The sequence below is a fragment of the Pseudopipra pipra genome, chromosome 6 (assembly GCF_036250125.1).
Source record: "Pseudopipra pipra isolate bDixPip1 chromosome 6, bDixPip1.hap1, whole genome shotgun sequence".
Classification (NCBI taxonomy): domain Eukaryota; kingdom Metazoa; phylum Chordata; class Aves; order Passeriformes; family Pipridae; genus Pseudopipra; species Pseudopipra pipra.
The window spans coordinates 51,195,158-51,216,289 of record NC_087554.1 but is presented as its reverse complement, the minus strand read 5'-3'; the positions used below and the strand labels follow the sequence as shown (position 1 = coordinate 51,216,289).

The following is a 21,132-nucleotide window of genomic DNA, read 5'->3' as shown; positions in this document are numbered from 1 at the left end:
ATTACTGTGATACTAATTTTAAATTGCCTTCTTCTGAACACTATTTAAGGTTGTTCTCAAAATCCTGAAAGTTACTCAGTTATTGCAATAAAAACCACTGAGCCTTGTAAGGTATCAACTCATCTGTCACTTCAAATCACCTCACCACCAAACCAACTGCAAATACCTAATACATGTGAGTGAGACACTTAAAGGCTTTTTGATCATTTGGCCCACTGTATAAAGATCAATAGCTCTGAAATTCATTAGGAATCTTACCTCACTTAGGGATTATCCCCAAGAATTAAGTGGACATCTTATTCCTACAGAGGAAGGCACATGCCTTTCGACACAGTAATAGTTACAGGAAGCTTCACAACAGCTTTGATATTTTTGTTAGCGATAAAAAGGGCCCATGGATTTCCTATGAATTAACAAAAGCTTTTATTTTTACTTTATTAGTTCTTGAGCACGAATCGAGAAACAAAGAGAACAACGGGGTTCACCCTGCCTGTGATTGCTTCAATCTTATACAAGGAAGGCAAATGGTCAGAAAATAGGAAACGAAGAGAAACCACGACCACTGACAGACAGAAACCAGCTTAGCCCAATTCTTACACAACAGGCCTGTCCTGATCCTAAAATCGCAGATTATTGTTATTTGTAGTCCTGTATTTAAAAAAATAAATAAACAATTTATGTTCAAAGCACAACTCAGGAACGCCTCCCAGCCAAGGTGATGCCTCACCGGGATGATTCTGAAGGTGACGAACCTTCAGGAGTCACTGAGCACACCTCGTGCTCAGCCTTCCCCACCTCGCCTTAGGGCTAAAAAAACAAACAAACAGGAAGGAAAGCAACTTAGACCGGTGCGACCGCAGGCAGGTTTAGAGCCCATAACCCGGGCAGGGGAAGGGGGGGCAGGAGACCCCAAGAGTGAAACCGAGGGAGCTCTGCCACACCTGCTCCCCTTCTCTCCCTCCCTGCCGGCCCACGGAGATCCTCCGGCGCCACGGGCTGGGGAGGGAAAGGAAGGCGCCTTCCCTACCCCAGGAGACAGACAAGGAGGAGGAACAGGGCGCGGCCCCGGCGGCACCACCGGCCTCCTCAGCCAGGGACGCGGGAAGACCCGCCAGCAGGGCGGGGGACGCTCGGCAAGGCAAAGGGGAAGCGAAACAGCGCCCTAAAACTCGCCTCTTAAAAAAAAAAAAACAACCTACACCGCAGAAGCAGCCGCCGGTCCCAAGTATCTCCGGCGCGCCGAGCCCGGCGCCGCTCCCTCCTCCCGGTCCGAAATTCCCGCACTGCCCGCGGTCCCGCCGGCCCGCCCGGCCCACCGCCACCTCCCAGCATCGACCGCCACCATTGGTCCGCCCCGGGCGGCCGCCAGCCCTCGCCCCGCCCTGGACGCGATACCTGCTGGGAAGTGTAGTCCGAAACGGCCCCTTCCATGGCCGCCCGAAGAGATCATGGACTACACTTCCCAGCAGGAACAGCGCCCGCGATGGGCCAAGGGCTGAGGTCTTTTAGAATAAGAATTATTTGGGTTGGAAAAGTCTAATCCTCGACCCAGAGCCACCACCATGTTCACCACTGAACCATGTCCCCAAGTGCCACATCCACACATTCGCTGAACACTCCCAGGGATGATGACTCGGTCACTGCCCTGCCCAGCTTTTTCCAGTGCTTCACAACCCTCTCGGTGGAAATTTTTTGAAAGTTATAAGGAAACACAATGTTTTAATTCACAATGATTTTAAGCAGGACTTTGATACCACAGAATCACAGAATCAATTGGCTTGGAAAAGATCTCAGATCATCAAGTCTAAGCTATGACTGAACACCACCACATCAACTAGAACTTAGCACTAAGTGTCATGTCTAGTCTTTCCTTAAACACCTTCAGCAACGATGACTCCACCACCTTGGAGTGGTGACTCCACTCCAAGGTGGTGGAGTCACTTACTATGTGGCAATAACCCCTGTTCAGGAGACAGGTCAAAACACAGGCCACTGGGTTTCCAAGGACCAAGGTCATGAAGTGATTCTTCATCCCATGTGACTGATGCCCTGGCCAAACCCAACCCCTCCAGCCACCCCAGTCCCAGTCAAATCATAGAATTTTGCTTCTTGGAGCAAGCCTGACCTATTTGTCACCTGGTATCACTACATAGAATAATAGAATCACTCAGATTGGAAAAGACCTTTAAAATCATCTAGTTCCAACATTAAACGCTGCCAAGTTCACCACTAAACCATGTCCCTAAGTGCCACATCTACACCTCCTTCTTTTATTGTCAGGTACAAATGTCTTCACACCCATACTTGCTTCTGCCAAGCTGTGAAGTGGGAGACAGGCATAGAAGTTTAAAGGCATGCCAAAACAGGGAATTTAGGGGAGGAGGCAGAAAAATGAAAGGACAGTGGTTTTGTTTTGTTAATTTGCTGGGTGTTTTAAATCTTTAAAATGGTATTATGTTTTCATAGCCACCATCTTCACATGCTGCAATTTTAGAAGTACTAAATAGCTTAAAAAAAAAGAACTATAATTCCATAGTATGGTCATCATGACAGTACTTATATAGATTTCCTTAAAAAACCTCATCTAAATTAAAAATAATAGAAATTTATTTAGAAATACCAGGTAGCCCTGCAGATGTTCAAGAATTGAACTGTTCTGAATGTTCTAGGGTATTATTGCTCATAGGAAAGACCAAAAATGTGTTTGAAAGAAGTGAACACTCACATGTGGTAGCATTTCAGTTGAAGCACCATTCTCTTTAGTACTGAATTATTGGGATCATGAAACCATTCTAAGATTCAGATAGAGAAAATAAAATGAGAAATTTACTAAACATTACATTTCTATACATAAATCACATTTAAATTTAATAGAATGTAGGCTTCAAGTTCCAAAACAAAATTTGTAGAACATCAGTGAAAAGCTGAGCTTCAGGATGTCATTCTGCAAACAGTCTTAACGATGAGGCCATGGAGATCTAAGTAAATTCTGCTATTCTATATAAAAGTTTGGTCAAAAAAGAATATCTTTCTTGCAGGAAGAATAAAACATGGCCCTTGTTCTGCCTCTGATTTTTCTTTGTTGAGCCAGAATAATCAGTTCAGATTTAAGCAAAGGAACAGTTTCAATTTGTCAGTCCTACTTCTTGCTAAAAAAATCATAAAATTCTGCCAATAAACTATCAGGGCAGAGACTTTTTTGTGTTACATTTCCATACACTAAAGAGATGGGGCTTTTTTAGCCAATCTGTATGCATTTGTGTTGATACAGCTACAGCTGGAAATTCTTCAAGTATTAACCAAACTTGGAGTGGCCACAACTTTTCTCACATGTTCCCTATATACTGTCAGTGGTTTGTCTAGATCATAGAAAAGCAAGTATTGACCAAACAATCATAGAATCATAGAATCTTTTAGGTTGGAAAAGACCTTTAAGATCATTGAGTTCGTCTGTCAGCCTAACACTGTTAACCTAACACTGCCAGGTCCACTGCTAAACCATGTCCCTAAGTGCCACGTCTACAGATCTTTTAAATACCTCCAGAGACAGTGACTCCATGCTTCACTGGTCAGCCTGTTCCTATGCTTGACAACCCTTTCACTGAAAAAAATTTCCTAATATTCAATCTAAACCTCCCCTGGCACAACTTAAGTTTGCTTCACCTTGCCCTATTGCTTGTTACTTGGGAGAAGAGACCCCTCCACCTGTCTACAGCTTCCTTTCAGGTAGTTGTAGAGAGCAATGAGGTCTCTCCTGAACCTCCTTTTATCCAGGACAAACAAGCCCAGCTCCCTCGGCAGCCTCTCATCACTGTGCTCCAGGCCCTTCACCAGCTCTGTTATCTTTCTCTGAACACACTCCAGCACCTCAATGTCTGTCTTACAGTGACAGACCCAAAATTGAACATGGGATTAGAGGTGCAGCCTCACCAGTGCTGAGTACAGGGGGATGATCAAAAGCATAGAATGGGTTTCTCAGCATCATTCTTCACTGTAATAGGTAGTAAGAATGTTCCTGAAATATGCTGACTGCAACTCTCAAACATGCTTTAAGAATTATTTTAAATTTGATAATCATGTTTGGTTCTTTACCAAAGAGAGGCCTGTGTATCTTTTACTTAAAAAGATCTCTAATCTTAAATGAAATGGGCAATCAAATCTATGTATGCACTACAGTTACAGCTGTTAAGAAGAACTCAAATGCTACTTTTAAGTAGTAGTAAATATGCAGTATATAGTGTACTACAGTATATAAGAAGTTGGAAACATAATTTAGCAATAGGTTAAAAGGTATCACATCTTGAAAGTAGCTTGACAAGAACATCTGAAGAAATAGTGATCAAGCTACAGTGTAAATTCTTCGAAACCAGCATGTCATAAAGTTACCTAGAATGACCTTGAAAATTTTCAGAAAGTTTTCAGTTTTGTGAAACTCAAGAATAAATGGAGAATAGCCATTTCATAAATGGTTATTCTTTCAGGATAGCTTTATGTACTCATCAATTCCACAAGATATGCAATTTACATCCTCACTACTAGAAGAATATTAAGAATGTTCCTCAAAAGACTCAAAATAGTACAAAGAATATTTGAATCCTCCTACCTCACAATAAAAAAGGGAAAAAGAAAAAGTTAAAAAGTTTCAAATTATTTATCCTCACAATTTCATTCTACAGTAATAAGTCTGAGGCATGAATTGACTAAAATACTTTCTCAAAGTTTTCAGAAATTGTTAGACAAGGTCAGAAAGGTAGGTGAAATCTCTTGAGTTGTTTCAGTGCCTTCTCACAAGGTTTAGAGGATGCAACACAGGAATGCATGAATGTGAGAGTTCCAGTGAAAACATCAAATAAAAAAGTGCCAAATATCTGCAGGTAGTGGGACAGTGTTTTATACTTCGGCTAGACTTATTTCTGCTTTACCATAGTGTTTTTCAGGCTGTGATTCATGGGCTAAAGTTCTGCAAGATATCAGAATGGCATATTGGAGCAGAAGATGTGCACATATTTTTCACATACAGATGCAAGTAAGCAAGGAACAATCAAGAAATGTAAAAGTAGTACATTTTGGTCTTGAAAATTAAAGCCATGAAATATCATAAGATTGTTGTTTATTTTTTTTATTAAAAAATATTAAATTACCTTTGGATTTCAAAAGTTATTAAATGATGCAGTAGTATTTTTACATGATGTTCTTCACATTTCCTCTATTCCAAAGATTATAGAATTAAATGTCTCAGAACTCCAGGATGTGTTTCCATTCTGCAGCCTTTTTTTTAATTTGCAAAATAAGAAAAGCGTTTATAAATTTCACAAACACCTTGCCATACTACACATAAGGCTTTAAAGAAAGCAAAAAGTAAAAAACAAAAAATCAACAGACAATTCCAAAATGAATGGGGAGACTGTGCCACCACAGAGGCTTGATAAAAGAGTATATATGCACTACGCTCAGCTGTCCTAACTGAGGTTTGAGGACCACAGATGGGAGAAGAGATTAAGGTTGCTGTTCCTAAAAATCACCATGGCATTTGCTTCAAATTAAAGTCTTCATGAAGTGCTAGACTAAAACAGTTTTGCTAAAAATCTTGTGGTCAGAGTTTATAAACAGTTTGAGAAGGAACAGTGGTATGATCACATTCCAAGAAGCAGTTCTTGACTCAGTAGCTTTGTGTTACCATCTGCCCACAGTGCACCTACTGTGTTGTACAAGGTATTTAGCTCCCCATCATATCTATGTGTTATACTGCAGTGGGAATATGCTGACAGTAGGGAAAAAATTATTTTTTTCCTCCCATTCACATTTCATACTATTTTCCTCAGTAGAAAGAGGTATATAAATTAAATGTGGGGGTTTTTCTCTAATGTGTTTTTATTAAACTTTAGAAGAGTGATGACCGTTCTTTAGGAATAGCAGTATGGCACTCCAGAGTTGTCTTATTTATCCACTAATATACATTCCAAGAGAATTTAAAGGGATCTACCCAGTAACCTCAGAGCTTGTGCATCATTTAGGAGAACAGTACAACATCCTATTGTGGCTGAGTGCTGTTAAAAGGTGGCTAGGAACAAAACTTCCAGATGTCTTTAGTGAGTTAGACTCATTTTTGTATTTTTTAGGTAGGAATTTAAATTTTTGCTTATTAATTCCTTGAAAATACAGCTATTATCTCAAATACTCAATCCATTTGATAAGACAATTTATTTGCCCAGTACAGTTACTGCACATCTGTCTAAAAAATTACATATGAGATAAGGTTGTCACCTAAGTTTTCTTCACCAAGGAAAGGTACAATATTGTTTTATGATAGGATCAACCTCCTAAAGAACTTAATAAAGAATCACTCCAGCAAATAAATATTTACCCCTTATTAAAAATGAAGAATCAGAGACAGAGATGCTGAGTAAAAGTTGTTTAGCTTGAAGTGACAAAGGAAATTTTTACAAACGTCGAAGTAAGACCCGGATTTCTTGACTCCTAACTTTATATTATGCATTAAAAATTTACTAATTGTACAATTCAAAACATTTTAAATTCAAAATTAAAATGCTGAGGCAGGAAAGGCCTTTGTGAATCTTGCAGCTCTTTGAAAATATCATCTATCCTCTGTATTTATTCCCCAAATTAAGTAGTTATATCATTAAAGGGAGGAATGGAATATGGGGTAGAAGAGATCCAATCTCTACAGAGTACCTAATAATTTAATTGGGAAAGGGGATGAAGCATTAGAAGAATTAATGAAAATGCTGTGGAAGAAAAGCTACAGAGTGAGATCCATTGAAAGTTTCACTTTTTTCTGGCAGTTTTGTGATGCTAACAGACATGTGATTTGAAGCTGTTAAAGGGAATAATTTTAAATAACTTGAAGCTTCTAAGGCTAGCATTTGTTTGAAGTGCATTAAATTAATCCAAATTAAAGGACTTTCATGAGTTTCTAAAGCATTTGTATGTTTTCTTTGGTCAGGGTCCAAACTCATATGCATGGACAGTTTTTTTCTACTTAAATGACTGAATTGTCTTGACTGTGAAGTGTCTTCACCCATCTTAGTTAGAGCTATATTTATAGGTAGGCATGCATTTTATCTGGGGGGCCCTGTCTCTCCTACGCTGTAGATACACTCACATGCGCACAAACAACAGCACACGGAATCTAACTCGAACGATGCAAAGAACTTCTGTTTATCATCAAACATTTCATATATCCCATTACATGTGAAAGAATTATTATCTGTCCTGTTGCAGTGCAATGCTTTTCCCTATAATGGAATTTTACTCTGCAAATTTATTTTGGTATTAAAAGGTTCCACTTTATAATGTCTATGGTTCAATCAGTGATCTAAAAGGCACTTAAATACTTTGAACAAGATACATAAAATGCTTTTACTGCAAAGCTTTGCTGTATCTACCAATTTTACCATTGATCTCTTTCCATGTAAGGCAGTTCTGGAAGTTGCCCATGCTGTATAAAATCACATGGTGGCTTTTGATCTCCAGCTGGTGATTAAAGCACATTATGGAGGTTTGAAATTTTCTTGTGGTCATTAGCATACCTTCAAACTCTGTTAAATATTAGTATTATCACTACACACTATTTAAATAAGAAACCAGAATTCTATAAACTTATTATTTGTTATCCTTTGTAGCTCAGAGGATATAGATCTCTTGAATGAGGTGAGCTTATACGTAGCTGTACACTTACTGATCAAATAGTGATCTCTTTAGGTGATTAGGCTATAGCAAAATGCAAGAAAGAACGAGGTTATATTTTTTAAAACCCTCTTTTGATGCAAACAGGCAGAGCTCTGTGCCTTGTACTCCCTATCTACAGTCCCATATTTCCCGCTGCTTAAAGACATCACTATCACTTCCAAGGTCACCAAGCTGTCACAGGTTTTCTACGGTGGATTTCTGAACAATGCAATATTAACTCTTTTGCTTGAAAACAGAAAAAATAACATCTTTCTGCCCACTTTTTGAAAATGTATTTGTGTGATTGGAAAAATAAAGAATCACCATGTACTTGGTACCTTCTCTAGCAATCTCTTCCTTTCCTTTCATAGAAGATAAATGAGAACATGCATTGGATCTGGCTGAGATGGAGTTCATTTCCCCATAGCAGCCCTCATAGTGCTGTCTCAACATTCCTCCCCTATCAAGGGGCTGGGGGTAGGCAGGATCCTGGGAGGGGACACAACTAGGCCAGCTGACCCAAATTAACCAAAGGGATATTTCATACCATATGATTCAACTCAGATATAAAAGCTGAGGAAAGGAGTAGGAAGTGGGAGGTATTTGTTATTTGCACTGATGTTTGCCTTCTGAAGCAGGCAAAGCCCTGCTTCTGGGAAGTGGATGAACATTGCTTGCTGCTGAGAAACAGAGAATAAAACTATTTTTTTTTCTCTTTGCTTGTTCATGCACAAACCTTCACTTTTGCTTTAGTAAACTGCCTTATCCCAACCTATGAGTTGTTTTCCAGCTTATTTTCTCTCCCCTGTCCAGCTGGAAAGGGGAGTTATAGAGCAGCTTGGTGGGCAACTGGCATCCAGCCAAGGTCAACCCACCACAGAATGTCAACTTTATATATTTATCTTTCACTTTATTATATTATGTTGCATCTAATTTATCTATTTTTACCATCTATATCTTGCTAGGAAGCAAAGTTTACTGAATGTTACTCAGATACAGAGGAAAGCATAACATTTGTTGAAAGATATTACAGTCAGTAGGTACCAAATAAATTCCAAAGCTTTGTTAATTGCTCTACCCTATCCCCTTACTCCCAAAAATAGAACAAATATGGGTAACCAGGTTTCTGACAAGTCAGCGGTTACAGTCTTTAAAAAGGGAATAAAATCTGGGTCAAGGGAAGAGTATTGGTCTGGAATAGATGTTACAGTCATAAGGGAGACATTAGAAAGGACAATAAAACTTGTGGAAGAGATGGGCAGGCAAAATATCAAGGTTAGAAGATACCGACAGACCAGTGTAGGAACACAGATTTGAGTCTATTATACTGTGTGGCAAAACACCTTGAATTATTTGAATCTAGGATATCATAGTTTCTCATGTCTGCATTTATCCGTCAGTTTCACGAGAGAGAGCACTAAAAATTTATCATTTAGGTAACATTTTTATTTCTAAACAATATTCTAAATATTTAAGATCTTTTTTAAGGTTCGACACAGCAGTTTTTGTCCAAGGAGCTTGTTGTTCAGAGAAGAATAACCAAAAAGTTAGTGAAAATAAGAACACATTGCATCCATTTTTAATATCAAAAAATTTAATCCATCTTAATATGAATAGGTATTTGGTGGATTAATTGTCTCATACAAACTCTCTTTGAGGAAATAGAAGGGGCAGAAATCATTGATTGTTTCCTTGGGAGGAGACATGATACAATGAAAACTACAAATAAACCAGTGCATTTCATTATAATCTATAGTTTTCTGTCTTCTGGCAAGCTTTATTATGTAGAAATAGCTGTCTGGAGAAGAAAAAATACACAGAACTGCTGTTCTGTACTTGAGCATAGCATGGTATCCTTCCTGTCATGCTGCTGTACTGCATAGTTTTGGTGTTCATGACCATGCTAATCTACATAAAATTTACATGACATGTAACAAAATATATTATTTGCATAAGAACTGGTTTTCTGCAAGTCTTAAATGGCACTAAGAAGCTCTCTAAAAAGAAGCTACCACTAGGTGTCTCGTTGGTTTGTTTCAATGTACTCCAACCTAAGAGCAAGAAATGCTCAACAAAATTTAACAAAAATACAGTTAATTACCACTGACATTCCCTCCTTCGTTACACCAGCACACCCTGAATTTAATCACATGCATTATTGTAATCAAGCTGTCAATCAGATTTTGAAATATTTCAATTTTTAACATAATTACAGCAGAATCCCTACAGCCCATCTAGAACATGGATATGGCAAGATTGATATTGTGTTACAAAATGTGATCTGACAAAAAAAAAATGGTGCTTCTATGCAAAAATTAAAGAAACACTGAACTGCTAATACATTTACTGTGCAAATATGTTGCATCATGGAGATTGTCAAGAGTTAATATGACTACCTGCCCATTCACTGTTCTTGTGCTTTAACTGCTTAAATATTGTCTGTATGATTTTTATTTTTGTTTAAAAATCAATAGCTTTAATTTTCTTAATTGGAACCAACTGTACAGAGAACATTTTTGCTTTTAAGCTTATAGCAAAAGATTTAGAGAAACAATCAGAGGAGAAAGGGGATGCCAAGGAGAGAGTTGGGGTCATGGTGAAATTCCTCTGAGACAACCCCATCTATGAAAAGCCACAAAACTGGTGGGCCATTGGATGGCATTTGCAAACAGGTCATTGATTAAGACATCCATAGTACATACTGATATATTTTTCAAAAATTTCATGTTCCTGCTTTTTGGTGTATGGTGGGGAAGGTAATTTTATATTAACACTTCAAAACAGAAGAGATGCATGTAGAGGTGGAAGGCTCTTTAGATGGCGATCCATCTGTCAGCAATTACAAGGGTTCCCCTGAACACATATGTTACAAACTTCAGCCTGGCTCAGGTGAGTGTTAGTCAGATATAGTCTCTCTCACTTTTGGGACAGCAGTTTGTGTTTTAACCAAGAAGGTAATTTTTACCATCTGATGACTATTTCATGGCCTCTGTGAATGAGTTTGCAGACCTTAGCCTGATTTTATTGTAGACAGATGTCCCCCTTCACAAAAACAACTGTCACAATTGGCAATAGTTGTCACACATGCTGGCAGCAGCACAGGCTCAGGATGAATGGATGGGAGACAGGAGAGTATCTTCCTCACTATAAGGAGGCAGGTGAAGACGGGGGATGTTTGCAATGCAGCCAACAGTGCTGCATTTTCAGTGTGCAGCACCATTAATGCAGGCATCTTCTATGTGACCAGTGCTCTTCGCTTTAAAAGCCACTTGTTTGGACATATGTAGACAGGTATTCCACAAGAATAACTTGATCCAAATGTGCATGGATCTCTTGTCTGATAGTAAATTAGTACATTCTTTCTTTCCAATGGCAGGTGAGGAAAACTGCAAACACATTTTTCACTGGAGAGATATGCAAGGCTTTTTAAGAAGTTGCAGAAACACACATGTAGCTTCACACACAATCTCAGCACTTTTCCACCCTCGACTTCAGGAGACACACTGTAACTTTGCTCTTTCTCTCTATCTTCTTTCTGTCCTCAGGGTCTGATTTGCTTATTTTCCATATCACTGCCACTGGCCCTGTTATTCAGAGAACTACTGTTTTACTTGAGTATTATCTCACCTCCTAAGACCTCTGTTTTTAAGATCTGTTTTTTCAAGTCGAGTTGCCATATTTTCATGCAGACATCTGCTGAAAGCATTGAATTAATTAATGTAGTAGTAGCAACTAGGAAAACATGATTAGTCAGTTTTGTCCTCTGCCACAGTGAAATTACCAGGGCAGAGATAAATCATATAGAATCTGATGGGCTCTCTGTTTTATGATTTGTTCTTGGGGAATAGGTTAAATTTCTTCCTTTTTCTTCCATTCCTCCACCTCCTTCTTTGCCTTCACATACTTGAACCTGACTCCATCCACACATTCAAAAGATGACCTTGCATATCTCATGGTGGAGGTGAGGAGTTCTGCATTCCCTGCAGGCTGTCTGCTTTTTGACAGGAGATGCCAAGCTTTGTCCCCCCCACAGCTGCCAATAGCATTCAATTGAAGCATATTAGGAAGAAAGTGTTTACTATCTATTGTTGAAACAACTAATTTCTTCAGTAAAGACATGGCTTTGAAGATATTTAAATGGTATTAAACCTACATCAATGATATAAATAAAGAAGCAAGTTCAGCAGTTTTTATGACACCATATACTGACAGTATTCTAAACTGTCCACTAAACATTTTTCATTCTCACTGGAATATCAACATACTGACTGCAATATTCCTATCGATTTTCTTTTACTTGCTAATAATCAAATTGCAGACATCAACTATTTGCTCCAAAAAGTAAGCACAGCCATTTGAAACAATTTTGTAGCTATGTCAGATGGAATGTAAGTTTTCAATTGTTGAATTGTAGGGCTGCCACCTCGTAAACATATTATAATGTATATTGGTCTATTTTGGTGAACAGCTGAATAATAATGTGCTTTAAAAACAGTTTGAAATGCATCTTCTAAGATATAAAGCAGAGAGGATGACTAATATGAGAACATGGCATTTCACAGCAAACCTAATGAAAGCTTGTGAAAACTAGAGTATCTCATCACCACACTGGCTACATTGGCTGCAATACAGTCAATACTATATTGACTGCTAGAAAGGCTATAAGTATAAAGCATTCCATCTCTCTGATGAAAGTAACTGAGCTGGGCCAAAACTGATGGGTAAAAGAGTACTTCTTCCAGTTTCATGAATTTTATATAACTTATTCTTGAATATTTCTTAGAATTGTGTCCCGTCTCCTTGACCAAAGTAAACTTTGCTTTTCCTTCATTTTCAAAGAATCTTTTGAGAATGATCCTTAAAATAAGAGCATCATTTTAATACATAATTTATCTGCAGGGCCCCAAAAGAGATCCTGCTTTGCCTGTATTTCTAGTTCAGAAAACTCGAGAGGGTACAACAACTTAGCTTAGATTGTCTGATCAGGTGTTTTACCCTTTTTATTAAGTTATTTCTTTAAAGTTGAAAATGTCTGATAAGTGTTTGTACTTTACTTGGCTCTGTATTGTTTGTGCATGAGACAGCCTTCCGAGCAGAGGGACAGTTCTGCCTGGCTCAGGCATGAAATCATCCATCCTATTTGCTTGACCTTACATGCAAATATAGCTGCACTAGCCCAAAGTGCACATTCTGTCTCTCTCTACTGCTTGCATAGACTGTTATTCAGGCATTTGTTTGGGGGTGAAAAGTTCCTTCTCTGTAGTCAGCTATCATGGAGTGCCTATTCAACATAGATGCTACATCACTTCTAACTCTTAATCAAGACCCCATGGTATGGTACTCGGCACAGAGAACCAGCAGACACTCCCCAGGCATCAAAAAACAAGCATAACTGCTCCATAAATTAAAAAAAAAAAAGGCAGGTTTTATAAAACCAGCTAAAAATATACTTTCTGCCACTTCAACACTGATATCTTTGTGCTGTGGTTTAAATTGAGCTCAAAATGTAATTGTTTACTGACCAATTTATGTGTCTTATGAAAGAAGAAAAGGTAGTGTTTCGGAATGCTCAGAATGAGATTCAAAAAAACTTTCTCTTATTAAAAGAATCCGAAGGGGAAATCATGTGCATGTCACTTTTGTGCACAATTGGTCAGATAAGAAAACCTTTTCCTGAAAGTGTTGTTTGTCACATCTCTGGAATTCCAGACCATACATTGGAAATATTAAATCTATTATGTCATCCTAGAATCATAAATGTGGATGGAAGGAAGAGGTATGTACACATAGGTGTACATACCTTCCCAGAGATATCTTGAAAAACATTTGTAGCTGGTGTTTCAAAAAAGCCAGAAGTTGTGAACAATTAATTTACCTAACCTGTATAATAGAGTGGGTAGAAGAATTTGAGGTTTTATTACTTATCAAGTTTCTAATTTATTATGTATAATAATCTTTAGTTGCCAAATCCTCAAAAGATGGAAAGCATAAAAGACAGAAAGGACATTTTCTTCATGGAAGGACATATTTAACTCACAGCCTCAAGCCTGTTTGTTTATTTTTCCCCCCCATGGAAAGGCAAGCATAAGGTAAGGGATGCAGATTATTAAAAAGCACCTAAAAAGTTCCTTATGAAACACCATTTTTAGATTAAGGGGTTTTTTTTTCAAATTAACAACATAGCATAATACAAGTGAACCTGTCTGCCCTTATGTGCTCATTTTTGCCACGGCAACATAAGCCTGGATTGAATATGAATCATTAAAGGTGTGTTCTAATAGTGTTTTATTCACCTTTGATTCATTGTGAATTTATATCTCACATCGATAATAAACTGTAAAATCTTTCAGGATACTAATAAAAAAAATAATCAGGACATTATAATAGGCCTTCTTCCTGCTGTGTATTAATAAAGGAAATAACATCAAAAAAATCAAAACCATCACGAGAAATATACACACAGAAACATTCAGAAAACCCATAGAAGAAAGAAAGAATTCTTTCAGTTCCAAGAAAGAACCAGAAGGGACATTTGCCCAGGAATAAAAGAAGCCTGGGGATTTAACAGATGAGTGACAGAGATGACAGCAGGTTGGAGTGGGCAGCTGAGGGGTTTGGTCTGGTGGCAAGGAGAAAAGAATTGCACCTGGTGTTCTGGCCACAAAAGTTGTTGGGAAATAGGTAAAGCAGAAAGAGGGCAGAGAGTCCAGACAGAAAAGGGCAAGGAGAACCAAACTGGAATTACTGGAGAGAAGACCTGGCCAACTGGAAAACCTTTTCAAATCAGCACTGATTAGAAAAGAAAACAACAAGCAGGGGCAGGAGAAGGAGGAAAAAGAAGACATATCTGTTGCAAAGATCTCCATTACTCTGTTAGTCAGCATTTTCCAGCTGAGGAAAGAGGGAAACTGGAGCAGACAAGGCAGCAGGTAGAAGGTACTTGCCAACTTCAAGTTCCCAGCCAAGTTTGTTTAGCATGCTACACTTGGCACATACCAAGCTGACCATTTACAATGGTTCGGAATTTTACTTGTTCCCTTTTCACTGCATGAAATGATCCTGGGTCACTTGCAGCCAATATGTAGTTTAGAATGTTTGTATGATAAAGAGGAGTATCTGGAAAAATGAGAATTGTACAAGTAAAATCAGGGACGTATTGAGGAGCAGCTTTTTGCCTACTACCATGCAGCTCTGCCAGTGCACTTCAGGCTTGACTTGCAATACCCTGCATAAAATTTCAGTAGTCTCTCTTCAGAGCAGTGACTCAGTCATGCTGAACTATACCACCTCTGTGGCAGAATATAGACTGTTGTATCTGTTTTATAACCTTTATCACTCAGAATCCAACACAGTTATCACATAAAACAGAGCAACTCCAAAAGTATATTTATAATGCAGACAAATTGATATATTGTCATTCAATGAGTAGTTCAAATTTCAGGCTGGTACACAGAACTACATCTTAAATAAAGGGTTGCATTATTAACAAGCTGCATCGTGTTTTTCAAGATCCATGGGAGAGGACAGGAAAAGGTGAAGTTTGGTTTGTTTTTACTGTCATCATTACTAACCAAAACACATAGGACTGGACAGCTCAGAGATCTGAAGCATGGATAGCTTTACTTTTTAATCATAGGGTGGATTTGAACTATTGACCTGTATCAAGACTGGTAGGAAACCAATGGTTGCCAACTTATGTAAGCAACTGCAAATACTTTGGTTGTTTTGGTACAGTTCCTACAGAAAACAGGGTACAAGCAACAAAAAACAGCCCGATCAGTTTTGGAATAGCAAAGGGTTAGGGTTTATCTAAGCACAGAACTATTCTAAAGCATCTATCTAATTTCTGGTTTAATTTCACGCAGAGGTGTGTGCTCCAGCATACACCTAATTTGGTCCCAATCTGTTTGAGGCAGGGATAAGGAGCAGTCACAACAACATGTTTTTTAACAAGTCCATGAGCAGGCAAATTTTGAGCTATCAAGTTATGACCAAATTAGTGTTTACATACTGTTCCTGATTCTTTAGTACCAAGGAGCAAACTCAGCTGCCCAAAGCCACTTCTGCTCTCCATGGAGACTAATTTGTATCCATCTTTTACAGGAGGCTTTGAAAGTGGTATTACAGAATTGTAGGCAGAGGAAACTTCACAGTTCTTAATAACATGACCATCATGGATGCTCCAATCTTCATATCTTTAGAAAAATATGTTCAGATCCTCCTTGAAAAATAGTTTCTTCACAAACTGAATAACTGAATTTAACTTATACTGCTAACAGAGATTTCTTTTGTGACACATTGAGCCATCCAGTGGCACAGGCTGAAAAGACTACTGCATATACATGTTAATGCATTTCTCCAGTGCCTTTCCTTATATGAGAGATATACTAGTGTCTACAAAAAACAAGAAAAACCAAAACAAAAAAACCCAACCAAAATAACCCCAGACAAACAAACAAACAAAGCAATAAAAAATATCTATTTAGTGATAAATGCAAAGAGCTAAAGATGATGAGCATTTCTAATAATTTCAGGTTAGACAGAAGTAGTCTCTTGGCATTGATTTAATAGGGAAGAGGAACAGGAAAAAAAGAAAGAAAACAATGAAAAATTCCAAAAAGTAAAAGTTTCTAATTCAGTGTTTAGGCTGCACATCTGCCCCTAATTCACTTCTTTACACATCTATGCTTTTCTATATAGAGTCATTAAAATCAGACCTCAGTCTTTGGTCACCTGCAAATTTTTATTGTAACTATTTGAGTTCATTAATTTACTCCAAATCACCTCACTTTTGTCAATGCCAGAGTCTTGTGACTGCAAAACAATGCTTCAGCATCTAAAATAGAAAGAGATAAGTGTCTATACACAGAAGCAGACACCCAACCATTTAGGGCTTAAATGAGCAAATAAATAAGTATCGTGTGATTTTTTTATATTTTTTTTTTTTAAGATTGTGATAAATTAAATGCTGAATAATGGTGCAATAGCAGTTGTGGGTAGAGCTTGGCTTAGAGTGGGCAATGAAGAAAGATCATTAACAAATGAAATAGGGAGCACCTCAGGGGACACGTCTACAGACAGTCTGTCACCCACTGGTCTTAGCATTTCATTTCAAAATTTAATTACATATCAATTTCTGAATGCCTAAATAAAACCAGCCTCTTTGCATGGCATCAACATGCATCACCTTTTAGTGATAAATTTAAGGCTGTAGCAACATTCTTCTGAAACTTTGAGGGGAGAGAATAATAACAGAAGAATGGCCAGAAATGACATTCCTGGTTCCAGGAACCAATAAATCATCTAACAAAAGTCAACAATGTTATTACCAATATTTAACTCATCAGTGGTGCACTGGAAGCAATAGTAAGGCCTTACAAAAAAAGTATGTATGAAGCAACAATATTTTGCACTAACTTTGCAAAGGACAGGACTGAAAGTCTCTGGTATCCCTGGTTAATAAGGAGATGCTTCATTGATCACAAAAGCAATGGAAGTCTTCTATCATTCTAGTAAAATTTATGACATGTAAGTCAGTAAGAACGATTGTAGACTTCATGGGACTCCCTACTGTCAAATAGATCATTGCAGAATCTGGGTATAGCTACTTTAGGATGTCATATAGGATGAAAAGTGTTCTGTTCTGGAAACAAACTAAGCACTAGTCAATGTTTCCCTTTCTAAACTAACTGCAGCAGGTCACTTCAACGTCCAGATGATGGAGCAGGTGTACTCCATGTCACAATGTACAGGCTTGATGTCTGTACTTTTCTTACCAAAACAACCAGTGTTTGGAAGAGACCCATAGGATAGATCATGTCAGGATTTCAAGTTTTCTTCTGCCCAAAAAAATAAACACAGCTACATCTTTTTGAAGTAATTGTTAGCTACTTGAAAATTTGAACTGTTGTGCAAATGTGTGAGCTGCCTTCATTACTGCTATCACTGCATTTTTCATCAGGGGCTTATTGGACCAGCAGTTTCTACGCTTCACAAATAATTTAGCACAGTTGTAGTAGGCTTAGCTGTGTTCTGCAGCAGGTGGGCAGGATGAGACTGTAAACCATCTGTCCATTCATCTATCTTAGACACATATCTCCCTATTTCAATTATAGTCAGAAATCATTTTGTTAGATAACTGATAAAATCATCTGCATTTATACACGAGGAGTGAAAGGTCCAGGATCCTTCTTTGATTCCTTCAGATTGGGGCTCAAGTCTGTACTGTCCAGTCCTTTTGCAGCAGTGCTCTACTCACTGGACAATCTTCCTTCATCCTCTACAGCATCTGGCCCTACCTGAGGCTCCCTGCCTACCTCTTTGTGTAGGCTGTAGACAGAGTGAGTCAGTTTACAAAGAAAGAGTGGTGTGGTTTGCTCTCTTCATATTAATTCACTTTGTTCAGGCTATTCAGCATATAAGGTATTCAGAAATACCTTAATGTAAATGGACTGATCCAGTCTCCAAGTTTCATAGTTCACATTTCAGTGTAATCCTACCATTACTCATAGTATTGCAATGAACTACTCTAAAGTAGTACACAGTATCCTGGGGTAATGTTCACTGTGGGCTGTCTCAATCTAAAGTGAAACATCAGGGAGTTCATGTTCCCTCCAGCATGGGAAAGGACAGTTTTGCACAAGGTTGCTGAGCTCGTGTCAAAGAGCAGATAGCAGTGCCAGGAGCGGGAGGTGTGACTTCATGGAGGAGATCCAAGGGCGGGCAACTGCTCCCTGGGGCTGCAGAATCTGAGACTGAGGCCAAGGCACCCTCCTACTGCAAGGGCTGGTGGAGCTGTGTTGAGGCTGCTGGTGCAAACAGCCCTGAAGGCTACAACTGTGCAGACGAGTAGCCCTCCTGTGCCTCTGCAGAAGAGAGTTTCTAAGGGCTAAGAATCATATGCTTTTTACTTAATTTTAAATTATCACCAATATTCCCTAACTGATTTGAAAGCAGTAAGTTCTGGGCAAAAGGAGAATCTTTTCAGTAATTCTTACTGTCAAATACACATTCATACAAAGAATTGCAAAATTTCTGTGCAATCATACATATTTGGACAAGGTCTTACTGGGAAGGCATTCTGTCTGCAGGCAGCTGACTGTGCAATCAGAACAGAAGCAGTCAACTGAGAAGCTGCACCTCCTCTGATTAGTAGTGCCCAATATGACCCTCTTCCTGATCAGATCAACAGTGCATGTTGTGTCTTTGCCTTCCCCATAGACACTGTTGTTGTGCTAAGGCGAGGAACACGGTTGTCTTATTTGCTAGAAACCTTGCAAACACAGAAATGATTAAACTGCAGAGGATAGGCACTAGGCTCAGATTCACAACCCTGTTAATTGCTTAATACAGTATCGTGTGTAACAGATTCTCTCTGCCATGGTAAGGGGCTATCTTTGCTTGGGCACTTAGCCCAGTAGCAAACACAAGCTGGTTCAGCTTCGCAGGGCCCAGGGTACAGTGCAGGGGGGCTTCAAAATCTTGAGAAAGAGTGCTTCCAAACAAAGTTTCTGGCAGACTTGTGAATCAGAGGAAAGTTTCTGACAGGAGTTTCCAGTGGATAGAAGGGGCTGCAGTTTCCCAAGTGGACAGAGGTCAGCAATAGCTCATTCACACTCTGCAACACCGCTTGTGGTTGAAGTGTTGAATCAATCTCTAAATTGTGACATGCTCCGAGGGTGCAAAGCCTACTGCTGGCAACACCATGGACGAGTTTAAGGCTTCTGTTTTACTTAAACCTGAGCACCCTGCTAATGCACAGTAAAACCTGCTGCCTGGCCCCAGACTATTACCACATTTCACTGATGTCTTCCTTATTATTGCCCAGACCCCTTACTATATGTGCAGAAACAAGAGGCAGGTTCACACAGTGTAAAATGCCTTTATTTTGGCACAAGTACAACAGAGCTTTGTCGTTCTCGAAGCAGCAGGAACACATCGTGTTAGCGCAAATGTCACGAAGTGACTCCTGGGCCGGCAGCGTATCCGGAGCCGCTGGCACCGGCGTTCCCTGGGAAGGCAGCGGGGCTCTCCGCGAGGCGCAAACCACTCACGTTCACACGCACAACAGCAAGAGCACGTAAAAAGCGGTGTGAAGAGGGGTGGTGCACACCTCGGCCCTGCCGGCAGCCTTGCCGAGCTGCTGCCCTCCGAGCAGCCGGGCTGCGGGCAGCTGGAGCAGCGGCACCGAGCGGGCACAGCGCCTGCCCCGGGCTGCGGGGGCCGGGCGGGCTGGAACCCGCGGCTGCAGCGCTGCAAACACTTCATCCTCCTGCTGGGAGCGTGCTGCTTCTGCTGTCAGGCTTGGGACTGAAGCGAAATTAAATTAAACTCGTCTTCCTAGCGAACGGGAAGGTGAGGCAAACTTTCGAGCTGGAAATTGGATCTCATGCAAAGCTCTTGCTTGCGGATGTGTTACGCACAGGCACACACAGGCAAAGTCACACTCACCTGGGGGTCACGCAGCAGTAACACCGACACTCCATCTGCTTACCAAGAAAGCCAACATAGTGTTAAAAAGCAGCCAGGATGCTCAGACCAGATTGGACTTTAAACAGGAAATTATCTTTTCAAATTTTGGTTGAACGATAAGAAGCTTTTAAAACTAAAGAAATGAATGATGTATGCAAAGCTGTACTTGAAATGATTCTGGTGTTGCAAATTGCCATGCTCTTACTGTGGAGCTGATGAAAATAAATGAAGCTCTGCGTTGCTGGGCTTTTTCCTCCCCCTTCTAATAAATGAAATGAAAAAGCCCCATTATTGTGCCACCTGCTTCAAATTCCTAATTGTGGTAACTGAATTCTGAAATTATTTGTTAGCTGTGTAATATCATAGGCATTAAAAATACTGAGAGGCTATTAAGTTCTTTAAAACCCAGCACTGGATAAAAAGGTGCAGCTATCTTCAGATTTTTATTTCCATGAAATAACTTTTCCAGTAGAGAAATGTGTTCGAATCCTACAAGTGCATCCTGAAAAAATCCCTGTTAATTTACCAGTTAGAGAAGCTGCAAAGTAAAGACCCAGGATAGGTCCAATGGCGTGTTTAAATATTTTTACAAGAGTGCTATATGCCATTCTGTTTGTATTTTTCTAGCATAGAGATATAAACATTTCAGAAGACAATGAAATGACGTGAAATGCAAATGGAATATTTCTAATGAACAGGTAGGTGTGTGCACATATGTATCTGTGAAGTGTTTATAACCATGCAATCTTGCTGTATGCCTGAACTATTGCTGCATGTGGGTATAAAGCATCTCATTGGATTCCTAAATTTTGGATTCTCATTTTAATAATATTCTAACTTAGATATCTATGCAGATATATTTTACAAATAAAAAAAATAATTATCAGGACAAGCTCGAAAGAGTTATCCTTGAAATATTTTTTCAATATAAATAATTTTTCTAGATATCCAAATCCCATTGTTTTGTTCTTT

At 39.1% G+C, this 21,132-nt stretch overlaps 1 protein-coding gene and 1 long non-coding RNA gene across 6 annotated transcripts in view; one reads left to right on the top strand and one right to left on the bottom strand.

The window, feature by feature from the left end:
- The window catches only part of VRK1 (VRK serine/threonine kinase 1), a 54,539-nt gene extending 34,261 nt beyond the window's left edge, over positions 1-20,278 (bottom strand). For 3 of the 5 annotated variants that reach the window (XM_064659109.1, XM_064659111.1, XM_064659110.1), the window contains exon 1: positions 1,200-1,446. In XM_064659109.1, the coding sequence (XP_064515179.1) occupies positions 1,200-1,431 (232 nt within the window). In that variant the 5' untranslated portion in view covers positions 1,432-1,446. Of the gene's footprint in view, positions 1-1,195; positions 1,447-20,139 lie in introns of those variants that run through there. The other 2 variants (XM_064659113.1, XM_064659112.1) reach the window with 2 other exon arrangements.
- Positions 20,279-20,728: 450 nt separating this feature from the next.
- Positions 20,729-21,132, top strand: part of LOC135416225 (uncharacterized) — a 5,574-nt gene continuing 5,170 nt past the window's right edge. Inside the window, exon 1 of the long non-coding RNA XR_010431489.1 lies at positions 20,729-20,858. This is a non-coding gene — a long non-coding RNA (uncharacterized LOC135416225). The remainder of the gene's footprint in view (positions 20,859-21,132) is intronic.